General features: G+C 46.8%; 1 protein-coding gene across 1 annotated transcript in view; it reads left to right on the top strand.

Moving 5' to 3' along the window:
• Nucleotides 1-23,127, top strand: part of LOC133129303 (kinesin-like protein KIF3C) — a 41,401-nt gene that overhangs the window by 3,827 nt on the left and 14,447 nt on the right. Inside the window, exons 2-3 of the mRNA XM_061243282.1 lie at nt 20,142-20,243; nt 22,039-22,161. Coding sequence (XP_061099266.1) covers nt 20,142-20,243; nt 22,039-22,161 — 225 coding nt within the window. The remainder of the gene's footprint in view (nt 1-20,141; nt 20,244-22,038; nt 22,162-23,127) is intronic.

The raw sequence follows: 23,127 nt of genomic DNA, 5'->3' as shown, positions 1-23,127 counted from the left end.
AAACGTGAAAAGCTTAGCTGTCTTAGACTGTCGCAGACTGGCTCAGACTGGGGTGAAAAAAGGTGTTGAAGGAAGTTACATTTGAAAGAGGGACGTTTGGTACAGATTTTAGGCAATATTTCTTCCCTCTCTTTTAAACTTCCCCTTCAAGAATGTATTTCCTGGCACTGGAAAAAATAGGTAATGAGACGCTGGTTGCTAGGCAGCATGATAGGGCCATTCCTATCACCCGGTGCGGCTAATTAGCTGAAAATCTAATAAATGTGGAAGTGTTAATATGTGTATTAATACAGACACACCACTGCAGCACCTCATACATACCCACTCAGCAGTTTTGGTGTTGTTCTTCAGCTCAGCAGATTCCTATAGCCTGCGCACATTACCTAACCTCCTGAAAAACATCTTCTATTTTTACAAAAAATCGATTCATCCTGACATTTATTTTGCAGAATATTTATAGGTGCGGTTCAGGTGAAGCGCTGTGGCCGAGCTTAGCAGTGGAGTGGCAGTCAGGAATGAAACCTGCGTCCTATTGGTCTGATCGGAGGTCACGTGACCCACCCTCCAGCCATTCAGGATTGAGTTTCCGGTGTCCTGTACTGGTCTTCTCAGTCTCACGCAGAGGAAGGCCCAGTAATGGCTTCTGCTATGCGTGGGATGTCAAAGGGCTGTGATTTTGGATAGGACCCCGGTGTTGTAACCACTACACCACACCTCATCACCTTATTTCTGGGAGCTTGTCTTGTTCCACGCCCCGAGTCTGGACCTTGCTTCCAGCTGATATCAGATCTATCTGCGTTTGGCTAATTGTCTTTTAGCTGTTAACCGGTCTCGGTGAAAAGAGCCCCATATGAAAATTGATTAATTGAGTGGTTGATTGATCAATTGATTGGTTGAAGGAATGACCTGCTTTCTGTTCGAAGGGAATTTTTGCATATTGCCTGAAATGGTTTTGTCCATCATATATTTATATTTCAGACCTTTCACATGTAGTGAACGCACTCTCAGTCAGTGTCCACATGCACTCTCAGTCAGTGTCCACATGCACTCTCAGTCAGTGTGCTTAGCTCGGCAGGTCATGCCTCAGTGAGTTAATTATTAATCACGACCTACTAATTAAATCTCCATGTGGGGTCTGCCAACAAGCGGACATTTTGGCCCACAGTCATATACGAAGCAGGACTGCTCCAGATTTCACTCTTGGTTGTTTTTTTTTTTTTATCACTGGTAATGGTGGACATCACTATTATGCTATGCTAACCCACTGTGGGGGACATCACTGTTATGCTATGCTAACCCACTGTGGGGACATCACTGTTATGCTATGCTAACCCACTGCAAGGACATCACTGTTATGCTATGCTAACCCACTGTGGGGCTCTTTCAAAAAGGGTTGAAGTGGGTCTGGACTCTGGAATGAGACTAGTTGAGTGTCTGTGGGTGGGCTGTTTTAGGGTAGGTGTGGGGGCGGTCACGGGGGTGTGGTTGGGGGCAGTATAACCTTTGAACGATCCCCTAAACATGTGGTCACTTAGTGTCATGGGAGATCATTAAGGGGTCACCCAGCTTGAGAGTTGATGGATGTTTTCTTGCTGTACATGTGAAGTGGCAGTAACACAAACAAATTGTGTGTGTGTATCTGAATGTGTGTGTGTGTGTGTGTGTGTGTTTAGGTATTGGTGTGTGTGCACGTGTGTGTGTGTTTAGGCATGTGAGTGTGTGTGGTCACAGCTGAAGAATCTGGCCCTGTTAGACCTTAAAAAGGATCCGTCCCCTTTGTTTGTGACCCTGGGGGAAGGTCAAAGGTCATTCAGGCTGCTCGTGTGATTGGGCCGGAGGGAGGGGCAGCGGTTTGTCCTCTTCAGATACAGATTCTGTTTTATTTATGCGCAGCGCCTACAATTTCACAGCTCAGGATCACATTCATACGAATGACCTTGCTGGTAATGGAATATTCTGGAATATATTGCAGAGAGGCGGACTTTTTGTTAAATGTAATGATATACAGTACAGTGCTGTCCATGGGTATTTGGAGAGTGCCACCTTTTTAGAGGGCTGTAAGTCCTACATCGTTCACTCCATATGGATGCAAATGTCAGTGCAGACTGCCAGCTTTAATTTGAGGGTAATTACAACCATTTGGAGTAAACCGTATACGACAACTAATTAGGGGCATAGGGGCGGCCTGTAGCATAGTGGTTAAGGTAAATGACTGGGACCTTGAGCGAGGCCCTTAACCCTGTATTGCTCCAGGGGAGGGTTGTCTCCTACTTAGTCTAATCAACTGTACATCGCTCTGGATAAGAGCGTCTGCCAAATGCCAATAATGTAACATTAACCTTTAAAACCATAATTTAGTCCGAATATAGCATAGCCCCATTGGAGATTTAAACTTCCTCCTGGAGTCATCTTTAGAAATAATAATAATTTAGGAAAAATAACAAGCAAAAAGTGTCCCAGTGGACAGATGTGTAGCCCAGCTGTGAGACTCTAACAAACCGGAGTCTCTATACGCTGAGCAGAGGGGTTAAACGAGAGTTAGGGTCAAATTAAATGAATCAGCGTCAAACAAACACAAAGTTCACTGGGCAAAATGACTCGGAGCACTAAGGCGAGAATCAGAGTTGAACGTAATGGGCCTGCGGTCAATCACAAAATCCAATCAGCAAACAAGCCCGAAGGGGCTAGCTTGAGAATCGAAATTCAAACAAGCTAAGGCCAAACACACAAAGTCAACAAGGTAATTTAGTGGGAATCCACAAATCCACAATCTACATGCAAATTCGAAGAGCTGGTCTGGTACTGGTGAGTGAAAATCGGTGGCTTTTTCAAACATAGTAACCTAGATGGGAACAGCCAATCGGGGAGAAACCAGAAGGAAATCAAAGATCACCATACACGCAGCATTGGCCCCACATTCTATTCATGTAAAGGTGATTAATACAGTGACCTCTAACTCAAGATTTGGAGTCATTAATTTGGATGCATAGAAGAAGCGACACAAAAGGAAAAAGGCTGTCAAGTGCAAAAGGAAATTGGTGTCCTCACTGTGTCGAAGTTCTCCATTTTTATTCTTTTTTTCTCCAGGGGTTTTGTGGCTCATAATAAATTAAATCATCTACTGTTAGCCAATCAGCTCTGCCATCTGTCCCGGGCATTAAGCTGCACAGCTGCTGGTTTTCTCACCGCTGGGCAGAGTCAAGCGTTCTGCTGTTTCTGGAGTAATACTAGACATCAGATACCACTACCATTTTGCGCTGGAACGCCCACCACACACCAGCTGAGGGTGGAGAGGGAGAGAACAGTGTTTCTGCCTCCTGAGTCAGGGGACGAGAGCCAGGGTTGAGAATTCAGCCAGGACACCAGGGAACCCCCTACTCTTTGGGAAGAGAGTCGTGGGAGTGAGTCAGTACCTCAGTTTAACGTCTCATCTGAAAGACGGCGTCTCCTACAGCACAGTGTCCTTACTCCACTGGGGCATTGGGGGTAATTTGACCAGAAGGGAGACCGCCACCTACTGGCACACCAACACCACTTCCAGCAGCAACTTAGTTTTCCCGAGACTTCTCCTGTCCAAGTACTAACCATGGCTTGTGGCTCTATAATTTGTCTCCATAGAGAACCCCTTTTTAGTTCTTTATAGAACCCTCTATCTCTAGGTGTGACGTGAGAAAGCTCCCAAATGAAGAACCATTTTGGGACCAAATGAAACCTTGAACTAGACAGGGTTCTTCTATGGCATCACAGGGTTCCATTTCTCAAACTGTTGTGCTGAAACTGGTATACCTTTTCTCCGTTCAAAAATTAAAAAACCGCTTGCCGCTGGAAGCAGCAGAGCTGTGCCCAAGTATGCCCTGGCAGCAGCTGTCTATTCCTGGAACGGTTTCTGGGTCAGATAAGCGGGGAAATAAGACACGGTGTTTTCGCACTGTGCCGGTATTAGAATCCAGCGCAAAACTGAGACTGGAAACTCGCGAAGTCTGTTATTGTCTTCCATGCGCGGCTGCGGTGAAATTTATCCCAAAGGACATGGGAAAGACTGACATCATGTTTTTTTTAAATACCTCGCCATATCCCGCGTCCTTCCCCTTTGTTTTAAGCGCTTCCTGTGAAATGAATAATAAGGACGTCTCTCTCTCTCCGACTCCGCGGGGCTCGCGCCTGTAGTTTTCCGGCCAGCTGTGCTTCCAGCCTCGCCGCTTCAAAGAGCCGTAAACAATGAAGCCCTTTAAGGGGAAACATGTTTCGACATTGACACAGACACGCTCATATCCATCGCTGCACTAAGCGCCAATGTACCAAACTCCCGTTCACTTTTCACAGGCTGCCAATTACCATTTTACATGAATCTCGGTCTGGGCAGTTTCTCGTGTGAAGAGTGTGTCATTGTTAAATACATTTGTCTGCTATCCAAAGTGCAATCTCAGAAATAAAGTGACAATGGAGGAACATTTTTGTTCTTCAAGGATCAAATTCCCAAATGCACGCTGAAAGTACAGCAATGTTCTCTTTACAAATTAAGTATATATTACTGGCAAGAGTAAAAATGTTATGTACCTATAGGGTACTGCCCCGGCAACAAGCATGTGTACCTTTTTCGGAACCTTTTGTTTGAGCGTGCTGATACTCATTTCGGGCAGATTCTCGAGAGGAGAGTGTGTCATTATTAAGGAAAACGGACCTGGTACGCAAGGTAAAAAGGCTCTATATGTGTCCTAAATGGCACAGAAGCCATTTGATTTCCCGTGCGCCAGCGCTAAATTATTAAACAGCTGTGGCAGTTTTGGGGCGTGTTGACTTTGTAGTGCTGTTGGGAGTGCGTCAATAATCCAAAAACAAAATGTATTTTTAGAAATCTGTGGGTTAATTACAATAACGTAATCCAGGTCCGGTAACTTCTTTTTCGGGCCGTGGAGGATTATGAATCTAGGCTAACCTCGTTAGAAACCTCGTTTGACCTGATATTCGAAAACAGTAATTTTGAACGGAGCACGCGCCGTGTCTTCAGTGCACTGGACAGCGTTAAGTAGCTATTGATATTACTGTATCTGTTGTCTCTGGCTGAACATTACTTTGGATCGAGGTTCTTGAGAGAAGCTGGGTTTGACTTTGTCTATTAAGCAGCTTTCTTTATTAAGCGGCGGAAATCGATAAAAGATAAGGGAACCGATTCACTTATGAGTGTCGATATAGAGTTCTATACCCGCGTCTCACAGTTTCGATGCATTTTGCGATGTTGAAGCGCCTGGCAATGTATTACATGATGTTCAATTTCTGTGACAAACGGATCTGAAATCTTCCCCAGTGTCGACACTTTGTTTGATTAATTCATTTATGCAATTTCCCAAAATACACTTCTACGCGAAGCCCAAGCCAGTCACATTTTATCCGGAATGAGAAAACAGCCAATAAACTAAACTTTTTACTGATCTCGGGCGGATCATGAAAATGAGAACAACAATAACGGGAAACGCATTTGATTTTTCATCAGCTGAGATGCAGGAGACGAGTGTGTAAATGGAGACGGGTGATGCGCGGAGAGGTTCGGTCCGAAAAGCTCGGAGCGCGGCGATCGAAGGCCGGTTTGTCGGGCGGCGTTGTGTAATTGCACATTCCTCATCCCTGTTGGCACTTTTATTTTGCGTTGGTACTGGCGCGGGGGCAACAGAGTGGGCCTTGTCTTCCTCTGTGCGATAATGGGGCTATGGACTGAGGCCCCTACTATTCTGCATCCGGTTCTCTTGTTCCCATCATGCACACACAAATGCACACACACACACACACACACATATTTCTGCCATGCTGCCCTTTCTCCAGTGGTCAAGGCAGCGTTCAAGACCAGAGATACCTTCAATACCAGAACCTCCTGATGGCTAGAGTCAGTGAGGGTGGTCCATAATGGAGGAATGGAGTATCTGGTGAAGCTTTAGAATCTGTGATGTCACAAAGTCAAAACTCCAGAATCTGTGATCTCACAAAAGTCAAAGCCCCAGAATCTGTAATCTCACAAAAGTCAAAGCCCCAGAATCTGTGATCTCACAAAAGTCAAAGCCACAGAATCTGTGATCTCACAAAAGTCAAAGCCCCAGAATCTGTGATCTCACAAAAGTCAAAGCCCCAGAATCTGTGATCTCACAAAAGTCAAAGCCACAGAATCTGTGATCTCACAAAAGTCAAAGCCACAGAATCTGTGATCTCACAAAAGTCAAAGCCACAGAATCTGTGATCTCACAAAAGTCAAAGCCCCAGAATCTGTGATCTCACAAAAGTCAAAGCCACAGAATCTGTGATCTCACAAAAGTCAAAGCCCCAGAATCTGTGATCTCACAAAAGTCAAAGCCACAGAATCTGTGATCTCACAAAAGTCAAAGCCACAGAATCTGTGATCTCACAAAAGTCAAAGCCCCAGAATCTGTGATCTCACAAAAGTCAAAGCCACAGAATCTGTGATCTCACAAAAGTCAAAGCCCCAGAATCTGTGATCTCACAAAAGTCAAAGCCACAGAATCTGTGATCTCACAAACGTCAATAGCCACAGAATCTGTGATCTCACAAAAGTCAAAGCCACAGAATCTGTGATCTCACAAAAGTCAAAGCTCCAGAATCTGTGATCTCACAAAAGTCAAAGCCCCAGATCAAGAAATGGGTGAAATTACGAGCAGAGCTCTGGAGAGGGTGAGAGTGCAGCTCATGGTTTATGTAAGGAGCAGCTCACGATAAATCAGAGCGATGCTTTGTTTACGTGTTTTGCTGTCCAGGGAGAATTAACCAACGCATTAAACAAAAAAAAATCAATCACTCTTGACTGGTTCAGATTCCTCTTCTGACGAACCCTACAGCGGGCTAAAAGCCTGTCGTCTTTTCACCTTCAGACTAAGCGGCTCTTCCAGGGTTTCATTCGCCCAGAAATAATATGTAAATGCAGCGCGCATGTCTGTGTATCTCTTATCAGATCTTCATATTTGTCACGAGATGAATGACCTGCCTCTCTCACCCTGAACTCAGCGGGGCCAAAAATAAGATCCATCCAGTCTGTCTGACACGTTTACCCGTGTTAGATCACAGATCAGCCGCTAAACCTGCTGAAAGGATCTTTTTCTGCTCTCTGATTTCTTTGCTCTGGCATGGGTGGCACAGCAGGGTCACACATTCAGATCATTATATTCATTTTTGTTCATATAAAGTATGACATAGAAATGTTGTTATGTTATAAAAATGTACATACTGATTCATAAAATAATAGAGTGCATATAAACAGTAATAATAATAATAATGAGAATAATCATTATCATAACCATTGTCATACTAACCATAAATTCGATGATGGTGACAGTATTGTCATTATCAGTATTATTATTAGTCGTAGCTGTAGTAATATGACGTCAGTTAGCATGCTTTATAGCGTGCCCACAGTCGCCCCGGGGGTATTATGGGGTGCATAAGTATGAGCATCTTTGTGAGCCATATAAGGGCTTCCAGCCACTGAGAGACAATCCAGACAAAGGCTCTGCGAGGCACTGCTTCCTCAGTGTGGGGTGGGGGGGTGTGGGGGTGGGGGGGGGCTCATCACACCACCCCCCCCTCAGCCCTCAGCACCGGGGTGCTGAAATATTGATGAGTCAACAGTAGCATGGAGTGGGGGGGCATATTCTGTCCTGTGTGAGGGAGGGGTGCCCATGCATTATGGAAGACGGACTGTTAATAGTACCTCCCCTGCTCGTGTGTTTCGGGAAAGAGGAGGGGTCAGGGATTGTGAAACAGAAGAAGAAGAAGAAGAAGAAGAGGCCCGTTATCATTCCTGTCAGACGGTGTGTTTGCACCTGATGAAGAACGCAGACCTCAGGAATGTGGACCAGTGCCCTTCCAGATCATTTGAAATCACACTTTCACATTTAAAATGTTCTCATGTGAATGAAAATATTCACATGTGAAGAGAGTAGGTGTTCATGCATGAACCTCTCGATTCAGGTCCTGTACGTGTGTGTATGAAATTGAGACTTCAGGCTCTCAGCTGTGTTGTGTTTGACTGTGATTGTGTACGTGCTCATTCACTGATCTCCAGAACCGCAGACGGGGGTGTCTGCGGACTGTTCTAGAACAACGGAATTATCCGGAAGGAGGTGTCTGCAGATTGTTCTAGAACAACGGAATAATGCGGAGCTTGCAGTGGCTGGTGTAATTAGCGCGCTCCTGGTTACTCTGTGCTGTCGTTAGAGTTTAGCTGCTGAGAGACGGTTCAGCTCTCACACCGGAGACGGGGGACTGGTGGAGGAGGCTGCTGCCCGGTTGCCGTGGTGACGCACTCCCACCTGACGTGCTCCCCCGAGCTGCTGATGAACACGGTGTTAAACCCACACTCACACTCAGAGATAACCTGACAGTGGAGGTACATTTTTATTTGAAAGATTGAGGGGTACAATTTTATGTACCTGTGGCGGCCTGTAGCGTAGTGGTTAAGGTGAAGGACTGGGACACGCAAGGTCGGTGGTTCTGAATCCGGTGTAGCCACAATTAGATCCGCACAGCCGCTGGGCCCTTGAGCAAGGCCCTTAACCCTGCATTGCTCCTGGGGAGGATTGTCTCCTGCTTAGTCTACTCAACTGTACGTCGCTCTGGATAAGAGCGTCTGCTAAATGCCAATAATGTAATAATGTAATGTAATGTACCTATGGGGTACCACCCCAGTAGCAAACATTTGTACATTTGCACTTTTCATAACTTTATTCCTGGGAGTGATGAGCCTCCTGGCGTTGGCATAGCCGTCGGCCATTACTCATTACCTTACGTTAGTTATTTAGCTGGTGTTTTTATCCAACGCGACTTACAGTCACTAAGGTACATGACTGGGACCTGGAAGGTTGGTGGTTCAAGCCCCAGTGTAGCCACGATAAGATCAGTGCAGCTGTTGGGCCCTTGAGCAAGGCCCTTAACCCCACATTGTTCCAGGGGGGATTGGCCCCTGCTTAGTCTAATAACTGTAAGTCGCTTTGGATGAACGTGTCAAGTGAACAACTGAAATATGAATGAATGAGGATAGAAACGGTCTGGCTGTCACCAGCTCTGGTTGGAGAGACCGTCTGGAACAGGTCACTGTGATTCCCTGGGGCCTGAACACAGGCAGGCAGTCTTTCGCAGTCATCGAACTGTGTGGTGTTGGAATTAAGGACTCCAAGCCGTGGCACAAATGGTGTTCGTTCACTGCGGAGGGAGAGCGGGGCTGGAGATGCACTGGATTCTGATTTGTGGGGAAAAGGGGGGGCGGGGGGGGGGGGAGGATGCTAAAAACGGGCACCCAAGCAGAGCCCCCACTAACAAATACAATACAATTAGATTTAGTTAAAAAAATTGTCAGGTGCGTGTGTGTATTTCTGTGTTTATTTCTGTCTGTATTTCTGTGTATTTCTGTATGTATGTTTCTGTGTGTATTTCTGTGTGTGTATTTCTGTATGTATGTTTCTGTGTGTATTTCTGTGTGTTATTCTGTGTGTGTATTTCTGTATGTATGTTTCTGTGTGTATTTCTGTCTGTGTATTTCTGTATGTATGTTTCTGTGTGTATTTATGTGTGTGTATTTCTGTATGTATGTTTCTGTGTGTATTTATGTGTGTGTATTTCTGTATGTATGTTTCTGTGTGTATTTCTGTGTGTTATTCTGTGTGTGTGTTTCTGTGTGTGTATTTCTGTATGTATGTTTCTGTGTGTATTTCTGTGTGTGTATTTCTGTGTGTTATTCTGTGTGTGTGTTTCTGTGTGTGTGAAACTGCTCCTTGCTGACGGTCTCTGAGTGCTGTAGTATTGAGATGAAGCTCGTTCTCTGTTTAATAACTCTGCTCTGTGACAGTCATCTCTGGGAAGCCGTCTATTTTTATCTCAGGCCAAAAAAAGAATGGAAGAGGAGGGAAGTCTGGAACATTTGTGTCTTATTAAGGGACCAAACGCCTTGCCTCCAAACGCATGGCCAAGCCCCACCCGCGCCGCCAAGCCCCGCCCTCTTTCAGAGAGTGACAGCGGCTGCTGCGATGTGATTGGTGAAACCACAAGGGGTGTGGTCAGGGTGGGCGCTGTTGGGGAGGTACCCCCTCCCTCCTTGTGAAAATTCAGAAAATGTTAAATCTTTGTTTAATTCCTACAATCTTTTCACTAATTAGCATCTTTATTTATTGTTGATTATTTTCATGAGCGCACTCTGTGTGCCGTGGAGCGTTTCAGCGCCACCCGACAGCAGCAGTAGCATAAGAGCAGGTGAGGTGTGTGGTTTTTGGGGAGGGGCTGAATTAGAATACACCCCTAACGGTGGAGAGGGGGCCTTGCGTTTTTGGATGGCTCTGCCCGGGAATGCGAGCTGATTGGTTTCGCGTGTCGACGCGCTGGGGTTGGGGGCGGGGGGTATGATGTCGGGGTGGGGGGGGGGGGGGTGAGTACAGCTATTCTGGGAGGCACTCTGGTCTCCGTCTCGGTCACAATGAAAGGGAATGCTCTATTAGCGCTGTAGCGCACTCTCAGGAACCCTCGGCCTGCAAGCCCACGGCGTGATTGACTCCGGCTTTGAAGAGACGCCTCTGTGATTTTAACCCCCCCCCCCCCCCCCCCCATGAAGCCTGAACAGGTTTCTATAATGCAATCATTCGCTCTGTGTATCTCTCTGTCTCTCTCTCTCTCTCTGTCCCTCGCTGTCTCTGTTTATCTCTCTCTCTCTCTCCCTGGCTGTCTCTGTTTCTCTCTCTCTCTCTCCCTCGCTGTCTCTGTTTCTCTCTCTCTCTCTCTCTCCCTGGCTGTCTCTGTTTCTCTCTCTCTCTCCCTCACTGTCTCTGTTTCTCTCTCTCTCTCTCTCCCTCGCTGTCTCTGTTTCTCTCTCTCTCTCTCTCTCCCTCGCTGTCTCTGTTTCTCTCTCTCTCTCTCTCCCTCGCTGTCTCTCTCTCTCATCAGCCACTGCAGTGGTAGAACATTAGCGCTCCTCACTGGTTGGGTAATCAGGTTGCCGGCGGTTTCTGCCTCTTTCATTCATCTGATAAAAAAAAAGGGAGTCGGTACCCTGAACCCCTCCCTCTCCCCGGCAACAAGCGCCACGGCAACGTTAATGTTAATTAGTCATGTTAACATCGGGGCGGGGGGGTAACGTGTGGGTTAAAGGATCAAAGATGGATGAGTGGGGTGGGGTGGGGTGGGGGGGGGGGGGTTGGAGACAAAATCTGCATTGTCAGCCTCAGCTACTAAAGGAGAGAGAGAGAGGAGGAGAGAGGGGTGCTGATAAGGGAGAGAGAGAGAGATTGATAGTCAGAGAGAGGGAGTGGGAACGAGATAGAATGAGGGAGAGAGAGAAAGAGAGGGTGAGAAAGGGGAAGACTGAGAGGGTGAACAAGTGTTGCTGACAGAGGGAAATAGAGCAGGGGAGACTAATTTGTCACCAGATTTAGTGACTTTCAGCATGTCCTAGCAACATTTACATTTACATGGTAAATGGACTGCATTTACACAGCGCTTTTATCCAAAGCGCCTTACAATTGATGCCTCTCATTCACCTATTCACACACACACACACACACACACACACACACAAGTGCTATTGGCTGCCATGCAAGGTACCAACCAGCAATTGGGGACAATTGACAATTTGACACAAATTGCCCCTGATCTTATAGCCCACCTCAATTTAGTAGTGGGAGTGCAAGAGACCTTATTTGGAGATGCCGACAATTTGGTCACAAAGATTTTGCAGTCACCTTAAGGGTCACTCTGACATTTTGTATCCACTGATATTCTAGTGTGTTTAGAGTGACACAATCAGTGGATGTGATATTATGTTTCTTCTTCTCTGGTTGAACGGCGTGTCATCGTTTTACTCAGATAAGCACGTACTGTATATAACCTTCCGGATAACCGTGGACATTTTCTCTCAGAGAAAATGGAGAAATATCATAGCTATTATTTAAATTTATGCTGTTATCTACACTCTCTGAAATAAAGTGACAGTGGAGCTACATTTTTGTTCTTCAAGGATTTCCCAAATGTTCCCTGCAAGTACAGTAATGTTCTCTTTGCATACGAATGAGTGCTTTTTCCAAGAAAAAATAATAAATGAATTGAATAATATATTGCTGTCTGGGGGTGTACAGTTTTATGTACCTACTGCACCCACAGCAACAAGCATTTGTACCATTCCAGGAACTTCTCTCATGTTTATTTATAAGCGCTTTTATAACAGGAAGCATATTGCTATGTGTGAGGGCCGTACAGTGAGGGAGATATTAAGGGAAGTAGACGGTAAAAGGGCTCTGCCGCTAATACTGAAGAACACCAGGAGATAAAGATAATTCAATCTGCTCTGCACCGGAGCCTGTGTCTGCACTGATGTTACGTAATTACATTTTTACTTTATTATTCCTGAGACTCCGTGTCTACAGGAGCTGTCGTTATGGAGCGCTGTACCGTGATTCAGCGTGGCACAGCCGTGCCCCCGACGCTGATTCAGACCTGCAACGCCCTGGTGTCCAATGCTGTTCCATAACCGCTTCAGCTGTGAAGCGGTGCTCAGTTAGTGCGTGTCCACCTCCTGCCTCATGGGAACACATAAACACAGCGGTGACTTAGATTGGCCATTAGCTGTTATAAGGCAACTTTGCGCTGTTATAAGGTGACTTTGAGGTGCTGTTAGCTGTTATAAGGTGACTTTGAGCTCTTATAAAGGTGCCTTTGAGGTGCCGTTAGGGGTTATACGGTGACTTTGTTATAAAGCTGTTATAAAGTGACTTTGAGCTGTTATAAGGTGACTGAGCTCTTATAAAGGTGACTTTGAGGTGCCGTTAGTGGTTATAAAATGATTTTGAGGTGTTATAAGGTGACTTTCAGGTACCGTTAGCTGTTATAAGGTGACTTTGAGCTGTTATAAGGTGACTTTAAGGTGCCGTGTGTGTGGTGTTTTGTCGATCGTGTTGCAGCTCCTCTCTCTCCTCCCTGGCCCAGGCCCGGTTCGGTTCCGGCGCCCTCCTTAATATTTCACCGGCCGCCCGCGGCAGAGCTGTCGCCGGGGGATACGGTAGCTGCCCCGGGGCAGGAAGCCAGGGTCACCATGGCAACGCTCCAGCCCGTGAGCCGCTGGCAGGGATGGCTGAGAGAAACAGGGGCGAGACGGTCGTGATGTCACCAGCAGAGAGAAGCTCCGCCAATCACGGGCTACGCTGGTAGCAGCTGACATAACAACGCCGACAATGATTGGTTGACACTTTCTGCATTTACGTTTTGCAGAAAGGAAGTATCCAGGAACCGATCACTGCTGGGGTTTTTCTATTGGCTGTCGCTGACATACTCCTCATGATTGGTTGAGCGCCGCTCTGCTCTCTTCCAGGAAGGTGACCTCACCGCTGTGACCTCACAGCCTGTTTTATCGTCCCCCGGGGGCGTTCGATGAGCCTCACGCCTCAGCCCCAAAACGTGCTGGGACCCTTCCCGCGAGGGAGGAGGGTGAGTCACACGCAGGCCATGCCTACTCACCGCAGAGACTCGCCCCTCCGTGTGTTTGCCTCCTGAAGCTGTTTTCCGGAGAGAACGAGTCCTCGTTCCTTGTCTATGACTCGTTTTCCTGATTTCTTTCTTCTTCTTTTGTTTGTTTTCTCTTTGCTGAGGTGAGATATAATAAGCCCACTCCCCTGGGTAATATAATTTCAGTTACAGATGCTCCCTCTCTCCATCCTAACCCGCCCCCCCCCCCCCCCCCCGGTTCTAGTTTAAATTTAGCTCTATGCTTACCCAGGATTCCTTGGGGCTGCATTCAGTGACTTCCTGTTCTGGGATTGCTGGCATTGTTGCCGGCTCTCCACGTACTAACGAGACATCCTTATTTTTACATGTTTGTTGTTGCAGAATTCTGAAATTGAAGACGGTGTGACAAAGTAGTTTTTTTCCCCACTTCATTTATTATTATTATTATTATTATTATTATTATTATTATTGTTATTCATTTATCTTTGATTTCACAGTCAGTGCTCATATTTGGAGTAGCCAAATCTCATGAAAGAGGACAGCGGAGATATGAGGAGAATGTGTTTTGCCTGTGTGGAATGTGTCTGGTTCTGGTGGGCCTCTGGGAGACGGTGGGCCGGTGCGGCTCAGTGGTGCAGAAGCAGCCGTGGGTCGGGCTGTGTGAACATGAGGACGGCCGCTGTGGATGTTTCCTCGGTCCGCTCCCCGTGGTCCGCTTCACTCTCTCGCCCGTTTGTTTGTGTTTTTCCTCCTGGCGGGGGGGGGGGGGGGGGTCGTGCCTCCGTTGCCCGTCGCCTAAATATGGAAGTGAGCTTCGACAGGATTTCATGATGTCATACTGGCTTCCGAACGATGGCCTTTGTGCCAGAGTGCACCCCTGAGAGGTCAGGGGTCAGGGAGGGACTCATATCGCGCTGTTGGAATGAGGTGTGTGTTTTTCGCATCGGTGAACAATAGCCCCCCTCCCACCCCCCCTGAGTCACACTGTACCGCCCCCATCCCTCACACACACACACAGAGCCACACACACACACGCACACGCAGAGCCACACATACACACACACACACACACACACACACACACACACACATGCACACACACACACATACACACACACACACACACTTGATGTCAGCGGCCAGAGAGCTGGACTCAGCGTGACTCAGCTGACACTCCCCAAAAATAGTCTTTGGACTGCCTGTCTGAGCAGACGAACACAATGCAGCTTGTTTTTTACATTTAACAAAATAATTAAAATAATAATCACTTAAACCTGCCCTGTCTTCTTGTGGGAGCAACATATTAACAGCTTTGTATTACATCAGTTTGTTACACCTGAGATGTTTTTCATTTTCATCAGTTTAATTAATTAGTTATTTTTCCTTCTAGTGTTTTGTGATTCTCTTGCTCTGTGGTTTTTTATTAGAGGAGGGAGTAAGGTAAAAGAAGCTGGAGGACTGGGTATAGGCCAGTGTTATTGATTCTGGGCCCTGGTTCGCAAAGCATCTCTGAGTTAGATGCTTAGGGTTCTGTTTCACGAAGCAGGATTACTGAGTTAGCTGAAACCTGGAATCCTCCCAAATCCGGAACATGGACTGAAGTAAAAAGAGCCGTTCTGGGATTTACTCAGTGCAGTTATCCAGCTAACTCAGTAATCCTGCTTTGTGGGTTTTACTCAGTGCAGTTATCCAGCTAACTCAGTAATCCTGCTCTGTGGGTTTACTCAGTGCAGTTATCCAGCTAACTCAGTAATCCTGCTTTGTGGGTTTTACTCAGTGCAGTTATCCAGCTAACTCAGTAATCCTGCTTCATGAAATACCACCCCTGCTTTCTCCCTGTTCATATCCATTATGAGCTAAAACGCCAAATTCCTAAACTCCTCTTAGCCCAGCTCTCCCACTCTATGACCCTGTGTGAATATGATCTCCTTTCCCTCTTTAGCACTGTAACCTCACACCAGCTATGGTAATGACCCCGGGTTCTCGCCACACCAACTGAGTCAGCGTACGCGCAGTGCGGTCTCCGTGGTGACTGAGAGTGATCGATGCGGTCTCCGTGGTGACTGAGAGTGATCGGTGTGGTCTCCGTGGTGACTGAGAGTGATTGCTCGGTGCGGTCTCCGTGGTGACTGAGAGTGATTGCTCGGTGCGGTCTCCGTGGTGACTGAGAGTGATCGCGCGGTGCGGTCTCCGTGGTGACCGAGAGTGATCGCTCAGTGTGGTCTCCGTGGTGACTGGGTCTCTGGCACTGGTCCACTGCGAGCCCAACTGACTCAGACTTCACGATTTCAGCTGCTCTTCTGTTTTTACTCCGTCATATTCCCCCGGTATATCTGAATATCTGCCGGGTGTTTATTGGCAGATTTTTGTATTGGTTGTTAAGCCAGTCGTTTTGGATGTGAATGCATTACCGCAGTGTTGCATTAAGGGAACGGTTTTGCTGTTGGAGGTTTTTTAGGGTGGTAAGTTGTGTATGTGGAGTTCCCAGGATCAATGTGAGCAGTGAAGGAAATGAGCAGTATAAGGAAAGGGAATTATGGGGATTATGCAGTGGAATTAGCAGCTTAAATGGCAAGGGACAGGGCTTAGTGTGTAAGAGGCCACCCCCCTCATTCCTTAGAAAGAAATACTCCACATATATGCACACTCTCACTCACACACTCACACAGGCACATACACACTCTCACTCACACACTCACACAGGCACCTACACACTCTCACTCACACACTCACACACACACACACTCACACAGGCACCTACACACTCTCACTCACACACACACATACACTCACACAGGCACACATGTACACACCCTCTCACATGCACACACACTCACACATAGGCACACATGTACACACACTCTCTCACTCACACACACACACACACTCACACACAGGCACACATGTACACACCCTCTCTTACTCACACACACACACACACTCACACACAGGCACACATGTACACACCCTCTCACCCACACACACACACTCACACACAGGCACACATGTACACACGCTCTCGCACACACACACACACACACACACACACACACACACATGCACACACACACCTGGTTCGATTCCACCCTGGGTGTGTCGAAGTGTCCCTGAGCACGATGCAGGACACAGTGCAGGTGATATTCCAGCTCCTCCTCCTCCTCATCATCATCCTCCTGAGTTTCCACTCTTCCTCGGGGGAGTCTGCATTTACCCACAATCCCCATGCGCTGGCGTAGTCTCCGCTCCACCGGAGCTGAGGGGTTCAGAATTCCCGTTTTAGAGATTATCCATTTATACAGCAGGAAGCGCACTCAGGCTCCGCACCTGGAGGGGAGCCCAGCAGGGAAGCTCTTTCAAAATGTGAACTTACAGCTGTCGCCTTTGGCTTCTGCGATATAATATCTACTTCAGCCTCTCGCGGTGAGAAATGGAAGCATAGAAGACACGACTGGTAAAAATAAAATCCCCCAAAAAAGAGAAAACAGTTAAAACATGTTTAGCTAAAAAAAAAACAAAAAAAAAACGTAGCGTATTATTTCTAAAATATAAAACCCCTAATCACCACACCACATTGTAACTAGTAGTAGATTCAGAATGTATTGTATTTTTATTATTTTCCGGTTAGATTCAGCACAATTCATCAGCTGCATATTTTCTAGCCCCGTCTCGTATGCAGCACAAAAAGGGGAAATCCAGTCAGGGAGAGGAAATCTGAAACACAAATTCTGTGATATGATAATGAGCGTTGGATGTACGTGTCCGGCTCTTTCGTCGTTTCGTCGTGCCGTCGTTGGGCGATCAAAACGTGAGCGCCGCGAGGAATGCCTTCGCCTTGAAACAACCCCTGTCCTCAAAGATGAATCGTTTCTTTTATTCGCAGTTGATGTTGCTTTTTTTTTTTCTTCTTCCACCAAGCACTTCAAACAAAGGACAAGTGCAGCAGTCAACGCCAAAATTATACACAGGAGTGCTTTGTTCTTTCAACGGTTTTTTTTTTTTCAACGTCTCTAATATCCGTTTTTTTTATGTGAAGTAGCCATTTTATTGATAGAACAAATTATTATCATAATATTGGAATTATTATATTTTGATTCCTTTGCATACAGTCAGTTACCGTGTATATACGCGTAGACCATATTTACGCATTCATTGATTTTCACGCGCACGCACAGCTGTGTGGTTTTGATCTCATTCTGGCATTTTGAGTCAAGCTGGGGCATTTTGGGGAAGTCACAGCCAAAGAGTCCCAACATCTGCAGAGGGGACAATGGACATCTTCCTTCTGAAAGGCTCAGATTGTTTCGCCTTTGACGGAACGCAGGGAGGATTGATTTCATCCTCCTCTATCCTTAACGAATCTTGTCCCGTCTCTTTTCTGACCGAGATGACGTGAGCGGCATTATCTAACCCCCTTTTTCACCCGTCTTGAACTTCAGACAAACACCCCCCGTGGTTAATTCCATTCAAAGACAGCTTACGTCATATATTTCTCCTACCCTTTCATCCCCACGGGTGGCTATCATGAGGCAGTTTTACTTGTTCATCGTTAGCTGTTCGCGCTCCCCAAACTGGTACCATACGGCATTGAAGGTCACCATTCTTTTATAAAACACACAGAGAACATTTCGTCTTATTTTTCATGATATTACCGGGTGCGATTCATATACTTATATACAACAAGAATGCTATCTAAGCCAAGTTTAGCAGCAGCGCCACTTCAGTATTAATATCTGCATCCTAATAACTCCAATGCGAAGAACGGAGAGAACGGAGTTATGCGGAGAAGGGACTGGGGTATAGAGTGTCCATCAAGCAGGCTTTCTGCCAGAGTCACTTCAGAAACGAGCGGCCGTTTCTCTTTTCTCACGGATCTTAATTGTTCTTTCGCAGTCGAGCCCCAGGCGGGACCGGCAGCGCGAGGGCAAATGGCACAATAAAGATGACATTTCAAAGTGTGAGACAAACGCGTGTCCTTTCGCAGACAGAGTCTGCTCGGAACCCTGGCCAGTGGCACATTCTCCCGCTGTGATTCATAGTCATTTTGTTGTAGAGTAACGAAGGCAACTCTTAGCTGAAGATCTTGTTTTTTTGCAAAGAAGTCTAAAGTCTAAGATTCACAGACCTGTCATTCTGAAAAATTGATAATTACAGAAATGTCACTTTACTGTGGTTCAACTAACTGGCAAATACAGGTCATCCATTTGACATATAAAAAAGGCTTTGTGTGCGATAGCATCGCTCAGAAATGTTAAATAAAATGAAAAGATTTTCTGGGGTGTAGGACTCCACACATGAAGCTGGTCACCAACTGAGCAGTTGACTAATGCCGTATTATATTGCAGAATATGAATTCTAGTACTATAAATAATGACTTATAATAGCAATTATAATACTAATAATAGCATATGATGTTTGTGCCAGAAAGGGGGCACAAGAACATTCTGGAAACGATTATATTGTTGTGTGTGTGTGTGTGTGTGCCTGTATGTGTCTGTGTCTGTGTCTGTGTGTGTATGTGTACACGTGTGTGTGTATGTATCTGTCTGTGTGTCTTTGCATGTGTGTGTGTGTGTGTCTGTGTTTGTGTGAATGTGTGTTTGTGTGTGTGCATGTGTGCAGCCTGGAGTGTAGTGGTTAAGGTACATGACTGGGACACGCAAGGTCGGTGGTTTGATCCCCGGTGTTGCCACAATAAGATCCACACAGCTGTTGGGCCCTTGAGCAAGGCCCGTAACCTGCATTGCTCCAGGAGAGCAGTGTCTCCTGCTTAGTCTAATCAACTGTATGTCGCTCTGGATAAGTGTGTCTGCCAAAATGCCATTTATGTAATGTAATGTGTGTGTGTGACCTGTGCAGAAGTCTTTTCCTGCACACAGTCTGTCAGCTGAAAGTGTGTTGTAAACTGGGGCTCCAGTCGTACTGCAGAAACACGCAGAGAGCCAGTCTGGGCAGAGACGTGGTTAGAGAGATTATCAGCTCCCTGCAGAGGCTGAGCCTGGGATGTTTATGTATCTGAGACAGTGGGTAATTACTGCAGCGTAATCACTGGCTGAGATCCTGCCTGCTTTTCCAGAAAGAGACGCTCTTTTCTCCTGAGACGTCCCGACACCAGCGTTAAGTGTCCCCGCTCTTGTTTATGGCGCTGTGAATGAGCTGAGAACCTGGGAGAATCTACAGCAGTGTCTTATTCCGAACAAAAGGACAGTATCAGTGCCAACATAACCTGAGTCATGATGTATAGACAGTGTGGAGGGAGCTCGAACATGTTCAGGGAGTAAAAATGATTTTAAAAAATGTTTTATGTTCAAATCGATAAGAGGACGTGCTGCTCAAATTACCTGAGTCCTGTGCCCCACATCACAAGCTTTACCTAACTTAGATTACAGTGAGATCCTCCTTACTGCGATGTTTTTTTTTTTTAACTTTACTGTAAACGTTTTGCTCGTACTGATCTCAGGGCTTCCCTGTGAAGGTCGAAGGACTGTGGTCACAGGTTTTCACTCATGGAATTGCTGACGTTTCCGGCAGGTTGTTAACAGGTGGAATATGTCACCCGGTTGGGTCATCGAGAGGCAGAGACCCAGCGGGTGTTCATGTCCAGGCTCAGCCTAGCGCTGTGTGATTTCTGGACGGTAGAAATGATCTCCCTCCCCCTCTCTTTCCAGGCCATGGAGAGCAAGCTGCTGGTTGGGGGTAAGAACATCATGGACCACACTAACGAACAGCAGAAGATGCTGGAGCTGAAGAGGCAGGAGATCGCCGAGCAGGTGAGAGACCGGCTCTCTTCTTCTGTGGTGGTTTGTCTTCTTCTTCTATGGTTGTTTGTCTTCTGTGTTGATTTGTGTTCTTCTTCTATGGTGGTTTGTCGTCTGTAATGATTTGTGTGTGTTCTTCTTCTGCTGTGGCTTGTCCTCTTCCTCTGTGGTGGTTTGTCTTCTTCTGTGGTGGTTTGTCTGTGCAGCTGGGAGCTCAGAGATTGCTCGCTGTGTTGTACTGAGAGGGGATGTTAGTCTAGCACTGGGTGTGATTGATCAGGTCTGCTCTGGCTCCGACTGTGAACGATGTGTCACACGGCTGAATCAGCAGAGAGCAACGGAATCTCACTTTTCCGAACTGTGCCCCTGTTTGCTGCCTGAATCCCCAATCCAATTTTCATTCCCAGCTTCTATAATTGGCAGCCTGGGTGCCAAAGGGAGGCCCTTAGACGACAGTCTCTCGGCCGTTTGATCACAGAGACGCATAAATAATCATTATGAACATGTCCAGGCCTGCACCATTCCTCCCAATCATATCTGTACATAATTGAATGAGGCGATGCTTCGTTGAAGTGCAATTCGTCTCATTCATAGAGTTGATGCCATTAAAAAAATAAAAATAAAAAATCCAGTTTTATTTGTGTCGTGCTCTTTACAGACGGCCATCACAAAGATGCTTTACAGAGTAGGAGAAGAGAACAGACCAGGTCTGAACCCCAAAAAGGCTTCAGTCCTTTGTGAAATGTGTAAAACGCACACCCCTGCAAACTCAGCACTTTAAAGCAGCTCGTCTGCCTTCTCTTTTCTGCACGGTCCCGCTCTCCTGATTTAGTGTTCAGCTGGTGCGCCTGGTGCAGAATGAGGTTTGAATGTCACTGAGCATGGAGTTAAGAGTTCACTCAGTGCCAGCCAGGCTTACTGTTGGCTTTGAGTGCCAGGCTTGTTGTGTGGAAGCTTTGAGAAGCCAACTGTACTGTGCATTCAAGTGAAGATTCATCGCGATGCTGAACCGTACAGTGGAGTGGATTGAGTGAGACGGCTCAGATCGACAGGTTTTTCCACACCTCCGCACAAATTAAGAACATTTTCAACGCAGATGTAAGCTATTACAGGGCGTAATACAGGGGGTAATACAGGGCGTAATACACAGCGTAATACAGGGCGTAATACAGAGCGTATTACACAGCGTAATGGCGTAGCGGTATGGTTGTATATAGCATTAGCGGTATGGTTGCACAGTGTTAGCGGTTAGGTTGCTAGCGGTTAGCGGTTAGGTTGTATATGGCATTAGCGGTTAGGTTGTGCTACGTTAGCGGGCTGGTTGCACAGTGTTAGCGGTTAGGTTCTATATAGCTTTAGCGGTTAGGTTGTGCTACATTAGCGAGCTGGTTGCACAGTGTTAGCGGTTAGGTTCTATATAGCTTTAGCGGTTAGGTTGTGCTACGTTAGCGGGCTGGTTGCACAGTGTTAGCGGTTAGGTTGTATATAGCGTTAGCGGTTATGTTGTGCTACGTTAGCGGGCTGGTTGCACAATGTTAGCGGTTAGGTTGTATATAGCGTTAGCGGTTAGGTTGCTAGCGGTTAGCGGGCTGGTTGCACAGTGTTAGCGGTTAGGTTGCTAGCGGTTAGTGGGCTGGTTGCACAGTGTTAGCAGTTAGGTTGCTAGCGGTTAGCGGGCTGGTTGCACAGTGTTAGCAGTTAGGTTGCTAGTGGTTAGCGGGCTGGTTGCACAGTGTTAGCGGTTAGGTTGTATATAGCGTTAGCGGTATGGTTGCTAGCGCTGACGCTGCTCCGCTCCGCCCTGCAGTCGCGGCGTGAGCGGGAGATGCAGCAGCAGATGCTCCTGCAGGACGAGGAGACGGTGGAGCTCCGGGAGACCTTCTCCTCCCTGCAGCAGGAGGTGGAGCTCAAGACCAAGAAGCTCAAGAAGGTGAGACCCCGCGCCTGGTTTCCTGAGAAGCCCCTCGCCCAGAACTTACACTTCACCATCACACACCCCTCAGAGTCTGAGCCCCGTGCTGTAACGTGTTGCAATGCTGGAGTGATCAATATGCACTGAAATCCCACTTCATTTTGTTTTCTGTTTACTGTCGAATCTGGCGTTCAGATCTATTCCTGGATACTGTACTGCAACCTTTTAAAACACATTATATGGAGAGACAGAAATGCAGATTCAGGTTTGCCAAGCAAGTTATACAAATGACACAAAACTGGATGAATCCCTACGGCGAGACATTTACAGGCGTCCAGGAAGAAACATGGTTAACGCTACTGTACGCTCAGTAATGACAGATGACCTCTGAGAGGGTCAGCTGGCAGTGTGGTAATTCAATATTCCCGGCTAATCCGATTGTTCCCTTTCTGCCGTGTTCCCGGAATGTGTTCGCCACGGTAACCCTGGGACCCCCCACCTGTCAACCATGTGCCCTGCGCCCCGGAACAAACACACACACTCCCTCTGCCACATTAATCAGTATAAAAAGGTTTGTTTTGATTTTACCTTTGTGATTTTTACAGTTTTCACACCATTTCCACATCCAGCTTTGCCCCCTTATGGTGCCCCCCCGCCCCCCCCCCAGATTCTGCTGCTAACTCTTTCAGCATTAGTTTTTTGGAAGCGAGCCTGGCGTTCCCCATGGGATAGTACTTGGGCACCCTAACCTTTTCTCTGAACTCCGCGATCATAACATTCCCCCCTCTCACTAACACTCTTAACGGATTTGCCACTAACTCCCCCAAGGAATTTAAAGCCTTCCCACAATGCATCCCTCCCCGTGCCCTTGGACCGCATGGCCTCCTTATGCGATCGTATCCCAACAAAAATCTCCATTCCTGCATTTTTACCGAGTGGTCTCTCAGGGACAGGGAGAAAGAGCAGCTCTTATCGCTGGGGGAG

This window comes from Conger conger, chromosome 5, assembly GCF_963514075.1.
Source record: "Conger conger chromosome 5, fConCon1.1, whole genome shotgun sequence".
NCBI classification, from domain to species: domain Eukaryota; kingdom Metazoa; phylum Chordata; class Actinopteri; order Anguilliformes; family Congridae; genus Conger; species Conger conger.
Note: the sequence above shows the minus strand (reverse complement) of the source record. Positions and strands in the feature narration are given on the sequence as shown.